Raw genomic sequence first — 13,608 nt, forward strand, 5'->3', positions numbered from 1 at the left:
GAGAGACCTCAGCCAGAGTCAGAACTCATTGCTTACTTCTGAGCTGTTCCTACCCACAGGATCTGAACCTGTTCTACCCTACCCCTGTGAGAGAGAAGTGTTCCAGTCTCTGTTCCTCCATTGAAGCTTGCTTCTGTCCTGGTTTTATCTCCAGTGAAACAGGCTCTCAAAAAGACTAGGGTCACATTTTGCTGTGGGTGGCAGGACAAGCTCTAGGGGAATTCAGCGCTGGTCCTGACAGGGCAGGCACATCTTCCCTTCCCTTACACTTGACATCAAAAAGAACATTTCTGGATATGAGCACCCATATTTTCATAATCTCAAGTTACAGTGTAACAGACCCCCTGGGGAGGCCATCTGCAGGTCCAGAGATAAGACCACCCCTCTGGCTTCCCTTTGCAGATGGAGCCATTTTTTATGTGTCCCTGAGCTTATCCTGGCTCAGTCACGCCCCTAAGTGCTCTTTTGTGCTCTTACTTCTTCCCTAGCTGTGGAAGATAAACAAAATTTTGTCTTCTAGAGATCATGACAGCACCAGTTTTCTCTTGGGCTAAGAGAGAGCACTGGGAAGGTCTTGATTTCCTTATCTATTTCCCTACTGACTGACAAACCCAAGGCTAACTTTGCAGCACCATGCCCAGGAGGGAGGTCTCAGCATCCTGAGGAATGTTGGCTCCTGCAGACCTCAGGTGCAGGGGGCTTTGCAGGGTGTGGTGAGTGCTGGCCTGGGAAGAGGGGTGTCCCAGCCATGCCCAGGGGCCATGGGGCAGGCCACTGTCTGCCATGCAGAGCCCACCCCTGACTCAGAACCCATCCCTCATGCACACTGCAGCACCCTCCAGGCCTGCCTTGTGTCCCAGGTGACTCCAGGAGGGCAAGGGAGCACCTCAGAGGTGGTTGAATGGCAGCTGCAACTGAATTAGTTGGGTGGAGAAATGGACTACGAGAGGAAAAAACCCTCTTCCCACTTCCCCCCACAAGCAGTGGTGGCAAAGCTGAGCACAGGAGAAGAAGGCCCTGTCTGATCACCACAAACAACCTGCCCTTTTTTTCATCTGGTACCATTGCTGGTATCTTTATCCTGTATGAGCAAAGCGCCACTCATTTGAGATGGATGCAGGATTAATATTTTTAGTTTATTTAGGTTAATTTAGATGGTTACATCTGAACATCAAAATGTCTTCTCTGACAGCTGCCAGCATGGTTTGAAGCAGCAGAGGGAGGTCCAAAATGCATTCCTGTGGACTGCTCCTGTGCTTAATCCCATTTTCAACAATTTCTGCATTCTTTGGGGAATTCTTTGGTCCCTTCTCCAAGGCTGCTGTCAGATGTAGGCATCTTAAGACACGCAGAGGAGTCCACCTGTGCCAAAAAGTCCTCCCTCCATCACAACCACTGGCCAGGGCCAATGTCCCTGTACAGGAAAGGGTCTCACAAAAACCTTCTTTGATCATCTGAAACTGAGCTGGAGATGAGGACACCAAGAAATGTCATCATAGTGGGACAGAAGAGAGGAAGGTTACTTAAAAGCTTAGCTGGGGATAGGTTACTCAGAGTAGCACTCCAAGACTTATGGAGTATGCAAAAGTAGAGCAAGCTGGGCTTTGTTGTGCATTTCTAAGTAAGGGCACACATTGGGAAGGGTTTCTTTCAGGCTCATAATCTTGGCTGGATGAGTAACAACCAGCCAGTGTGAGAGAAACTTTTTCTGTGCTGGGGAGCAACTCAGATGGGCATCCCGTCCTACCTGGGTATTTAATTCTGGTAGACTTGAGTGGTTACCATACAAGGAGGATTTACACTGGTCAGATAACGCAAAAAGCATTTTCCTACATAGCTGGAACTTTCTTTAAACCTGGAAATAAGAAGTCACCCATTAAGGAGTACTATTTAAAATGTGATTTATTTGTAGTATTTAAAGTACTTATGTACAAGATTACTTGTTCTGCGTGAAAATCTACTTTGCATACATTTCCTCTGCTTTTAAAATGCTGAACATTTAATTTTTTCTCATCTGTCTTGCTGAGCAGCCATGCTACGCTGCTTTGGCTGGAGCTATTGCTCATTTAAACCTGCATTAAAGGACAGAGAACCAGACATGTGGCATCAATAGTCTCTAACCATTCCACTTGCACATAAAAGAAAATCATGAGTCTTGGGCTCTCAATATCACTGTAGAACTATCGCCCCTGTCATTCATACCAACAGCCAGAAGCAGAGGAGCTTGGAAAGCTGTCTGAGGATTAGTTTGAAAGACTTTACCCTAGGGATGAAATTGTCTCTTTGTAGCATACAGTTACCTCATGGGTCCTATTATATTATAATATAACATAATATCATATGGGCTACTTTCACACTGAAAATACATGTCAAGTGGGATTGAAAGATCTAGAGAGACAATGTGATGAGAAAAAAAAAAAAAGGAATAAAAAGATGCTGAGATAAAAAAGGTTACTTCAAAGCACCAAAATGATACCATTTTGCATAAGCATATGTCTATTGAAAAGGGTTCCAGCTGGTAATCTTAGATTAATGTTATTACCCACTATATATAATGAAAAGAACTGTACTTTCTTATCTTCCTAAAGGATGATGCTTACATTAAAGCAGTATTGATTTTCGAACCATAAATAGAAAATTAGTACTATGGCAGGTATGAGACTCATGAGCCTTAAAATCCCTCTCCATCTTTCAATCCTCTAACAGAAATGTGACCCCTGAGCCATGTTAGTGTCATGATGCAAAATTGTTTCAAGCTGGAAATGTTGCTCAGCTTCGCTTTGCTCCATTCTGTTCCAATGCCAAGTCCCCTCCTTCAACCAGGGAGCTACAAGGCAACACTCTAAAATGTGAACCAGTCCAAGAGGGCATTTAGATGATTTGAGTGAAATTTATTGGATAAATACAGAAACAGCTTCCTGAACAGCAAAACTCCTCTGTCCATGCTCAGCCATTGAGTTAAGCTGGAGTCACCTTTGGTTCCGTTTTGCTGACTCAGCTGACATATACTCCAGGAAAAACAAAACTGCTTTCACCTAAAAAAAGGGAGATTAAAGCTCAGATGGGCAGTGGAGATACAAAAAGGTGGTGTTACTTAGGTCCTGTCTTGAAAGAGAACATGTTTGGGTTTGAATGCTGTTAGACTGGGACAGAGCTGACCCAGGTCTTCCATGGCTTTGGTGGGGACTCTAGCCACAGATGCAGTGAGTTCGGAGTTGGGAGGCTCTGTCATCTTCAGCTGCACTGTAACAGGCTTCTTCCTCTCCATTTCCAAGGTGCTGGTTTCCACCTTGTGAGACCAGAAAGTTAAGAGACACCTCTCAGGGAAGGACACACACACAAAAAAATGTGGCCTTCACACATCAGCCGTCCACTGTGAGTAGCTGCATATGTCCATGAAGAGAAATCTCCCTTTGTACCCTGAAAAATCTCCCTGTATACCCCAAAAGGTATAGAGTTTCAGACTCCATGGGAATCTTGGACAACTGGGAAGCACTGAGGGGAGAGTGACTGTGAGAGAAGGCATCACTCTGTTCATCATTGACATCCCACCCCTGGTCTCAGACCTCATGGGTTCAGCAGATTATAGCTCTGCATGGGGAAGATCTCCTTCTGCTAGCCTTTGGCACAAAATGTATACAGACTTCTCCCAGATTCCCAGGAAAAAGATAATTTTTATACATTAGTGAGAAAAAAATGGATTAGTGTCTGAAGGCCAGAAGAGTTGAGGGTCTCCTATGGATGTCTGTTTCTCTGCTAATCTCTAACAATTAAGATATATAACATAAGTATTAATGCAGTACACTAGAAGATAATAGACTGAGGCTAGATCAAGACTGGCACTTGCACATGATAGCTTCTAGTCACTAGCAGGTTACAGCAAATCTTCATTTGATCTTCTGGAGGGCATTGCAAAGGATCCCAATCTCACCTGCAAAGGAAATAATCAGAGTAGTTAATTCCAGAACCAACACATTTCTAACACTCCTGTATGTTTTTACGCTTTATATCCATTCTCTTAAAGAATGAGGTGAGCAGGGAAGCACTGAACTGGACACGTTTATTAGGTTCTTATGGAGTTAGGTCTGCAGAGTCATCCTTTGCCTTCATTAGCCATAGGAGGCTGGCTCACAGGATCAGAGGAGCTGGCTCTCAGCAGGCCAGCCAATGTGAGGGGGAAGATGAGGAAGCTATGCTTCTCCTTCTCCTCCTTACTGAAAACAGCTAGAGCCACATGTCAGGATCCACCTCAAGGCCATCTGACTTTTTCTAGCATCTCCCCCAAAAATGGGTTTTTCAGATTTAACAAGTTACAGTCAAGCTTGTTGAAGCTTGGCTGGAATTGGGAAGTAATTTTTTCACGAGAAAGAAGATGTATGCTGCCTTATCTTGGATAGGCTCAGAGCATTAAATGCAACCAGATGGAATCCATCTTGTGGTTCCTATTTCTGGCCCAAGTTTTGAGGAATTCAAGGTAACAAATCTGCAGTTCCTTACTATTGATGGTGTCAGCTAAGTTCTTCAGCTGCTTTGCATTGTCCAAGACTTCAATCCTCTGTGTGTAGGGATTATAGCGAACAGAGAAAGGACGAGGGATTGTTTGAGCAAATTTCCTGAGGGAAAAAACATAAACAAATGTACAGTTGAATTTATTTTTTTTCCCTAACTCTTTTCTTGGTCTGTGCATTTGTTGATTGTGAGGATAAGAAAATCTATGGGAGGAAATAACTGAAATTCCTACTGACTGATCTGAGACCTACAGTGTTCTGCAGCTCCCTTGTAACTGCATTTGTCCTTACCACCTGTTTTTTTCTGAATAAGACTAACTAAGCTATTGGCATGGCAACACTGCTCCTGGTACAGGCCAGCTATGTAGCAACTGGGATCTGCCGAGCTTGAAAACCTCATCTTCCTTTCGTTACTGCAAAATGTAGGAATTCTAATCCAAGTGTGAGCTCCAGGAGAATTAAGGCCAAGGGTCTATCCTGGCATGCCAAGGAGCAAGCAGAGACCTAACTTCTGACATGTTCTAGCTCTTAAATTACCTGGTAGCTTTCAGGGAATTTAAGAGCTAGACGGTAGCTAAGGGAATGAAGCAGCATTCTCTGTTGCAAAATAGTTAAATCCATGTCAGAATCATTAAGATTTTGGTGTCTTGGGAAAAATACTAATTTGCATAACCACAGAACTGTGGAAAGAAGGGCTCTGAATGGGATGAGATGGTCAGAGCTATTGTTCCAGGCTCCTTGTAGACCCCAGCAGGATACTGGCTTATATATCTGCTTTGGATTACTGAAGTTATTGCTGAAAGAGGAAGGGAAGCACGCAGGAGTTGATTATGGAGCCCCACTACACAGACTGTGACTCAGCAGGGTAAATCCCATACAACTAGAACAGTGGAATATGCTGGATGCCACCCCCACAAAGCTTCTTCAGTTTAAACCTTATTATCACCAGCTAAGGACATTGTCTCAATCAGAATTCAGTATGAGCAGGTCACTAGGTGTGAGAGTGAAAAAATATTACATTGACTATGATGAATTTAGCAGCATTGGTCTATTTTTTCTAAGAGGAGAGATCACATTAGAAGATGGCTTTCCTAAATCTCATCTGAAGATCCCAGTTAGAAGACGAATGCCTTAAACTGAGATCTTTTAGGTCAATCTCAGAATAATTTTTCAGAAAGGTATTCTGTGACCCACAAACATGCATGTCTAGATTCAAGTCACTAACACAGGCACTAGACCAACCCCCAGAACTTGTATTTTAACCATTTTTTCAATTAGGTCACTGAAACGAGTGAAAAAAAGCTCCAAGATATTTTGTTTCAGCTAAGTAAAGCAGGATTTTCCACTTCCTCAAGTGGAAAGCACAGCCCAGAAGAGAATGCCATCTTTCCCAGGTATTTCCCCAGAGAAAAGGGCACAAGGAAAAGCTTCAGACTTATGACAATTAAGGAAGCAGCAGGGGAGAGAGCTAGGAAGACCTCAGAGCTGGGGAGCCTGAGGTAGCAGAGTATCTTGGGATGTAACACAATTTATCTGTGAATGATAGAGGAAGATAAGGGACTGCAGGTCTGGAACAAGTCCAGCATCTCCAAGTGAAAAACATGTTGAGTGTGAACCCAGGTTAACCCCCAGTGGCTTGACTAACACCCAGAAATATGGTGGTGTGTTGGTGTTTTAACAGGAATAGGAATGCTGTCAAGGTGAAAACCAAGCTAAACACCAACACAAGCTGAGCCATTCCCATTTGAAGAATCAGAGCTGAACCTGGACATAACTTCAGAGAAAAAGGAGTAGATAATACAAGATATTTTTGGTTTTTTTACAAGAACTGCTAATTCTAGTAATGGCAAAGTTACTTGGTTTGCATTAGTTAGCCAGATTTGACCTTAAATGTTGGTATCACTGCAGCTGAACAGAATTTTTTTTTGTTGCATTTTGGTTAGACAGACGAAGCTCTTAGTTACACTTAGGACAAATTCTTGTCTTCATGCATAAGGTATATTCCTGTTACTACTCATTTTTCCCCAAGATTCTGAGGATATAAAATGTTTGTTATCATTAAGTATTGCACAAATTTTTCTAATGCCTCTCAAAACATGATTGTCAACCCGAGACCCATTATGGCAATGAGATTCACTGTATTTGCAGCAGGAAAGAATGGGTTCTTCTCTGGAATGACTGGAGTACCTTAGTTTTTCTTTTGCATCTTTAAAACTTTCAGCAACATAGTAGATAGGCTGGAACTCAGTAACAGGGTACTTCTGCACAGAAGTCTTCTCCAGGACAAGAGGCTGAATCTCAGGCTTACTTGATAAACAATACTATGAACAAAAAGGTAAGAAATTTATTTCAGTGTAAGAGTGTTCGAATTTGCTATGAAAGAAATAAAGAGCCACCCCATTTCAGACAGGGAAGAGTTGCTCCTGTGGTATACAGTGATAAAGTCACTTACTGGGAAAGAAGGGGATGTGAGTTCCCTGTGCATCCATACACCTACACATATATCAGAGCTCTATAATGAAATACTACATTTCATGCTACATCTATGCACAAAGTATGAAGCAAAACCAAAGATCCAAAGACATTTCAAAAATAAATCTGAATAATTATAAACATATTTGAAATATTTTTCTAGAACACACCTGCAGCTCCCCAAATGAAGACAGAAGCCCTGCACCATATGCCTTGAGAGAATCTCCTTCCTTACATAGTCCAAACTCCACTGTAAACCAATAAACCTGGAAAGAAAATGAGACAGAAACTTACAACTCCTTGATAAAAAGTAATATGTGTACACCATTTATTTGAATACATCTGGGGTTTTCATTTCTATGCAAAATGTTGCCCTGTGTCAAATTGAAGTGTATAAATGCAATAAATGTCTGAATTCAGACTAAAATTCTTCTCCTGGGAGAAGCACAGCACTAGATTCTTTCTGAGAATCAGTTCAGTTCCATGACAAACAAAGCTGTGTTTTACTGTGCTTATCTTTGTCAGCAGGGACAATGAAATTATAGCAATAAAGCTTTCCTTTGGCTGGCCAACCCTGGAAGTTTGAACCTTAGTTTAGAAAAATTAGAGTTCTGCTTCACACAGGGCATCTGACTGCAGCAGGGGCGTGAGCAGGCGCTGTTGGTGCCATAGGGAATGGAGTGTGGCCTAATTTGACTCCTGGGTCTGTCCTTTTGAAGGGATACCTGCCCTGGCTCAGAAAAAACTGCCCCATCTATCAGAAGTGTCGAAGCTGGTGGAATTCTTTGCCCAGATGGCCTCCATTTGGCACTGGGGACACTAATCTCAGAGGAGGATCCCTGGTTTTGTTCAAAGTTTGCAGCCCTTGGTCTCAGTAGTCTCAGAGTAACACCCAGGTGATCTATGCTGACTACAGAGGATATTGCCTGCCTGGCGAAGTGGAAGAGATGCTTGAAGGTAAAACAAATACAGAAGCTGCCTCTTGAAATTTCCTGTGGGGATGTAGTAACATATAATCTTTTCTTGCCCAATATGTTTGTGCTGGAGGAAATCTAGTTTGGGCTTCTGTGTTTAATCACAACTGTCACTTTGAATAAGGGGTGCCAAAGCTATTTTCCTTTAGTGCAACTGTTTCAGGGTGGGGTTTTCCAATCATGGTCTTCACTCTGATCCCATTCAGCTCTATGGGAGTTCTATCAGTGACTTCAGTGGCAGCAGAATTAAGACAACACAGGGTGCTTTGGAAAATTGAGCTCTCATTTATTAAATTACCGTAGCAAGTTTCTCGATGAAATCATCTGGAGCACCCAGAGATGCCAGTCCAATTTCCTGTAACAATAAACCATTATTCTTCAAGCTGTTTATTGCAAACATTCTTCCTGCCCCGTCTTATGTAATTGCTCACATTTTAAATGTTACCATTGCTTACTGCCACACACAAATGTTTACAGGACATGTTCCTATCATGCAAGATCAATTTTAAACCAGAAATCTCTCCAAAAATGAACAAAGAGTCTTGTCCAAATGTCATTTACAAGGCATGATCCTTTGTGCCTGGTACAAAGCCCGTTGAGGTCAAATAAAATTTTCCTCTTGCTTTGACAGGCTTTTGATCAAGTCTACAATGAACATCTGAGAGCATGATAGGGACAAAAGGAGGCAAATCAATCACACCTACACACCTTATATATTCCTCTTTGTTTTGATGGGTCCTGATTAAAGGAGCTTTCCTGGAGGCTTGAATGAGCTGGTTTTTTCTGAATGACAGGGCATGATTTGAAAGAGCTTATTCATACCTTGGGAGCTAAAGATTTTTCCAGGAGGCATGCAACAGTTGGATTTAAAACACACATATGAGACCACATATAACCAGGTTCCTTTCTCGATTTGCTCTACTGAGGACTGCACAGTGCAAAAGTCAGAGGGTTCCCCCCACACACAGCACAGGCATTGGACCAGCTTCTCACCATGTCAAATCCTAGTAAGCCAAGGTACAGTAGGGCTTGTCTGGAAGGAAACACCAGTTCTGGGAAAGGGCTAAGCCTGAAGACAATACTGAGAACTTACTAATTAGATCACACTGACTTTTGTCTTTTGAGATGTTACATTAAGCCTACGTTCTCTCCCTCCATTCCCTTTTTCTTACTTCTTGCCTTTTCTTTCCTTCTTTCTTTTAACCTTCTTTCCTTTCTTTTTTCTCCCTCTCCCTCCTCTGTTTCTCTCTTTCATCTGTCAGTCTGTCTTTATGCCTTTCTGTCTTCATGTATTTCCATGTTTTCTGGTAGGATGCAGCCAAAAGTTTACTGCTTCACCAGGCCTTGGCTTCTTTTCCAGAGACATTAACACTACCAAAAAGGAATCTCCTCTCCAGCCTTCTCCCATGTTAACAGCTGAGACAGTTCCTCACTTTACTCAGCCTCCAATGTCACTTCAACAGAAAACAAAACAAAATCTCCACTTTCCCTAACATTTGAATATCATGGTGAGGTAATAATCCGTCTGACTCATGAGCTACGTGACTTCACTCAGAAGGATCAACATCTGCAGGGAGGTTTTAAGATGATGGCTTCACAGCACCTGTCAAAAAGCAACTCACTCAAGATCATGCTTGGAGTGGGACTTTATGATTTCACCTATGTGAATTGTGTCCAGATTTCAAGCAATAAACAAGCCATCTTGGCCACTCTTACACAGTATGCTTAAAGGTGACTCTTCATCACCCTTCACAGCCCTTGGATCATGCTCTGAATTACTGTGTGTTTGACTATATAAATAATATAACCTCCAAGTAACTTACCTGGGAGAACTGAGCAAAACTGGGATCAGCAAAAAGCGGCACGTGTCCTAGCAGCTCATGACAAATATCACTGCAGGAAAACATGACATCTGAATAACTGTGATTCAGGAAAAGTCCAGAAATGCTGGAAAGAATGCCCTAGAGCCAGCACACAGTCAAGAGTGCAGTGCATTTGCTCCTACAAAGCAGATATCATTCACAAGAAAACATTTTCCTCTGAAGCTTTTCTTGTGATGGAAAGGCATGCAAATCCCAGGGGTTTTGTATTTTTTGTGTCATACATCCCTCAGCAGCAGGGACTGTTGGATTTTTTCAAATACAGGGAAGTGATGGGAAGGGGGTAAGATGTCCAAAAAGGCCAAGTCTGCGGAAGACATTTCAGCCTGGCATGATGACAATGGGGTAAGGAGGAAGGAAAACAAGAAAAATCAAAAATAGAAAAAAAGAAAGGGAAAAGAGTTTGTGAAAAATAGGAAGCAAAAAAAAAACAAGGAGGAATTGCAACAATATGAAGCACAATAAGCAATCTGTTTTAAAAATGGCAAGTGGAAAAGGACAATGGACAGGGACAGAGAGAAACACTCCAAAAATTAAAAAGAGATGGGTTAAATGGCCTGGGCTTCTCCTATCTTACTGCCAGGAGCTTGCTTGCAACAGGTTGAGTCCTTGCTGCACTACTTGAGTGCTAATAGCTTAGCCAAATGCCCTTGTGCACTGCTCTCTTGCATCCCAGCCACCACACAAGCAAGCCTTCACTAGCAAAATGATCTCATCTGCCCCAGGAGAACTTGCAGAAGTGGATGCAGACTGTTGAACAGACTAGAAACACTCCATATGTGTTTTCAGAAGAGAGCAGTGCCTTGGCTGCTCTCCCTTAGCTCTGCTCCCAGGAGTGCTGCAGAGTCCCTCGCAGTTATTCCCAGCTGGACTGACCCTGCTGCTGGTGTGCTCCAGCTTTACACCCTCGGTGTGCCAGAGTACTTACGGCTCTGGGGTGTACATGGGCTTGGAGCCGTGGCGGATGTACTGCGTAGAGTGGAACACTCGGAACGCCAGCCCAGCCAGGAAATCCCGAGAGGAGAGCAAGCCTGCAACAGGGCGCAGCCGAAACCCAGTGCAGCCTGAAGGGACAGAGAGACAGCATCTTAAAAACAGCTGATATGTTTGATTCAGCCTTCTCCAGACTCCTCACAGCAGGAAAAGATTGTTGATGGTTGGTTTGGGTTTTTTTTTTAATCTCCTTATGTTAAATAGAGTTTAATTGCAAGCAATTTTCTGCCCAGGTATACCACCAGCACAGTATCTGAGCATCTGTCCCATTGTACCCCTGGAAGCATTAGAGAAGGACCTGGGACACAGGCTAAGTGATGCGCCCAAACATCATAGGGAACCTTTGATAAATCAGGGATTGTTTTTCCTTCTCTGGAAGCACCACCCCCCACTGATGGTTGAGACCTTTCATTTCATTTGGTTCTTTTAGGTGCTTTGAACTTACTCTGCAAGAAATTTGAAACATCTTCAAGCTGGGGAATATTGTCCTCCCTATAGCCACAGTACTTCTCCAGCAGTGGGAACACGTGGTTGTGTTCATAGCAAGCATGAGTTGGATACAGACTCTTCAGCTCCCTGAAGACAGTGCCCCAAGTTTTCTTTTCTTCTTCTGTATAGGTGACACGAGGAATCGGTTGGCCACTAGAAAGAAAATGGATACCCTCAATAGCAGCCACAGAAAATGTCCTATTCCATCAACATCATGCTCTTTGTCTTTTCCCACTTGCCATTTACAAAACATGTAAATGTTCTTCATGTTGCAGCTTTACTAGGGCTGGCCAGGAGCTGCTGGTGCAGGAGGGGAGATGCTTTTGGGCTGCCACGCAGGTGCAAAAGGAGCCTCACTTGTCCCTAGGCACTGGCTGGAAAGGACTCTACTGATCTTGGCTGAGATAATGGCCTTTAGACAATGCTCCTTGCATTATTGTGTTAAAAATAAATCAGTGCTTTTTTTGTCTTTTAAAGGCATTCTTCTAAAATACTTGCTGGCTGTTGATTCCAATTTATTTTCCTTCTAGATATGAAGGAGCTGTTTTACTTGCTGTAGTGAGCATTATATTAATTATTTTTGTAAACACATGAAACCATCAGATCCATAAAACTCTGTTGCAGTGGCAGAGAAATTCTGATCTGTTCTCTGTGCCATAAGAGGCACAGACTTCAGCCAGTTGGACTTTATAATTGTAAGGAGTACTTATGAGTTAAATCCCACCCTCAGGCCTCCATGTGCTTAGTTGAAGCTAACAGGAGTTGTACATCACTAGCAGTGCAGTTTGGCCTCCTGTGAATAACCAACTTCTTAGCAATAATGTTAAGGTCATAGGTGAACCCAGCAGCTTTGAAAAATCAAAGGGGTTTAAGTAACTTAATAGGGTTAACAGCACTGCTAGAATAACTCTGAAGCTTTCCAAGCTCCAGAGATCCATTGTAAAACTCTTGATGACACCCCACCATCTCCCACTCCCTCATTTTTTTCTTGAGCCTCAGGGCAGCTCCTCTGGAGAACCATCACTTTCTGTCTCTCTATATCAGTTCTCCTTGATCTGTGGAGCTTTAAACACGTTGAATTATGAAGATTGCTGGGGGATTTTTTGTTCCTACAGCACTCCTAAATAATTCTCAACCACTTTCCAGGGCTACAGGGCTCTGTCTTAAAAACCTTTCAAATTTTAATTAAAAAAATTTTCTAGGGTCAATGGGGCCAGAAGCAAAGTAAGGCAGAGGGAAAAGGCAAGCTAAAAGCAAAGAAAAGAGAAGTCAGGGAAATTGAACATTCAACAAAAACAGTGGGTAAATCTATCACGAGAGGAGGCAAAATAGCGAAGGAGAAGTAGAGACAAACAGCACAAAGGAAAAGGACAGAACAGATGCAAAAGAAGGGATACAGAAAAGGATTAAATTAATATTAGGAAGAATACAACACAAGCAAGCACTGACCCATCTCACTGTTGCAGCTGTGTAGCACCTTCACAACTTAAGAACCCTTGCTTTTTCAGTGAAGCCTGATAACTTTGGTTGTGCCTCTCCTGCCCACTTCTCTGTATCTTCTGTGGGATATCAAAGAATGGACAATAGATCTGTTCACATCTAGACACCAAATCTTATCCAAATTTTCTAGCTATAAACTGGATTTCAGACTTTTTTTCACCTGACACTTTGTACTTTCCACCTACCAGTCCTATTTTGTCTCTTATTTTTTGATTACATTATTAGCTCTTTGGCTCAGGGGCTATCTTTTGATCCTGTGCAAAGCATAGCCCAAGATTTACAATATATGTTAATTTTTTCTTTGCAAACACACTTTTTACCAGTCCAGCAAGAATCAGGCCCAATAGTATTGACCTATACATGTGAGTGTCTCCGGGAACATTTTTTTTTTTTTTTTCCTTCAGATCTGATCACTGAAAGCAATCAAATAAGCCTGTTCTGACTGAATTTATCATCTCTATTAATTTATTTTTCTTGGGAAATGAAAGCCTAAATTGCTGATTGCAGCTGGATTAGGCATGATAAAAGTAGGGTAACAGACACAGGATTAGCAGCAGAACCATAAGCTACTCATTATTTTAATAGTGTATGCAGATCCTGCTTTAATGTTAATGATAGGCACTCCTCCCTCAGCCCCAGTTCAATGGGGAATACCAGATTTATTCAATGCTCAGGTCTTTGTAGTAGCAACAGTCTGCTGCTCAATTAGAGAACAAAGCTGGGAAAGAGGGGTGTTGTGGGGAGAGAAGGGAGATGTCTCCTCTGAACGTGTGCCTGGACAATTTACTTTTG

At 42.5% G+C, this 13,608-nt stretch overlaps 1 protein-coding gene across 1 annotated transcript in view; it reads right to left on the reverse strand.

The window, feature by feature from the left end:
• Window positions 1–1,117: 1,117 nt before the first annotated feature.
• The window catches only part of LOC131592005 (phenylalanine-4-hydroxylase-like), a 34,570-nt gene continuing 22,079 nt past the window's right edge, over window positions 1,118–13,608 (reverse strand). The window contains exons 6-13 of the mRNA XM_058863197.1: window positions 11,273–11,469; window positions 10,763–10,898; window positions 9,778–9,847; window positions 8,253–8,309; window positions 7,151–7,246; window positions 6,696–6,829; window positions 4,498–4,613; window positions 1,118–3,931 (exon numbers count right to left, since the gene is read on the reverse strand). Of these exons, the coding sequence (XP_058719180.1) occupies window positions 3,888–3,931; window positions 4,498–4,613; window positions 6,696–6,829; window positions 7,151–7,246; window positions 8,253–8,309; window positions 9,778–9,847; window positions 10,763–10,898; window positions 11,273–11,469 (850 nt within the window). The 3' untranslated portion in view covers window positions 1,118–3,887. The remainder of the gene's footprint in view (window positions 3,932–4,497; window positions 4,614–6,695; window positions 6,830–7,150; window positions 7,247–8,252; window positions 8,310–9,777; window positions 9,848–10,762; window positions 10,899–11,272; window positions 11,470–13,608) is intronic.

Source organism: Poecile atricapillus, chromosome W, assembly GCF_030490865.1.
Source record: "Poecile atricapillus isolate bPoeAtr1 chromosome W, bPoeAtr1.hap1, whole genome shotgun sequence".
NCBI classification, from domain to species: Eukaryota; Metazoa; Chordata; class Aves; order Passeriformes; family Paridae; genus Poecile; species Poecile atricapillus.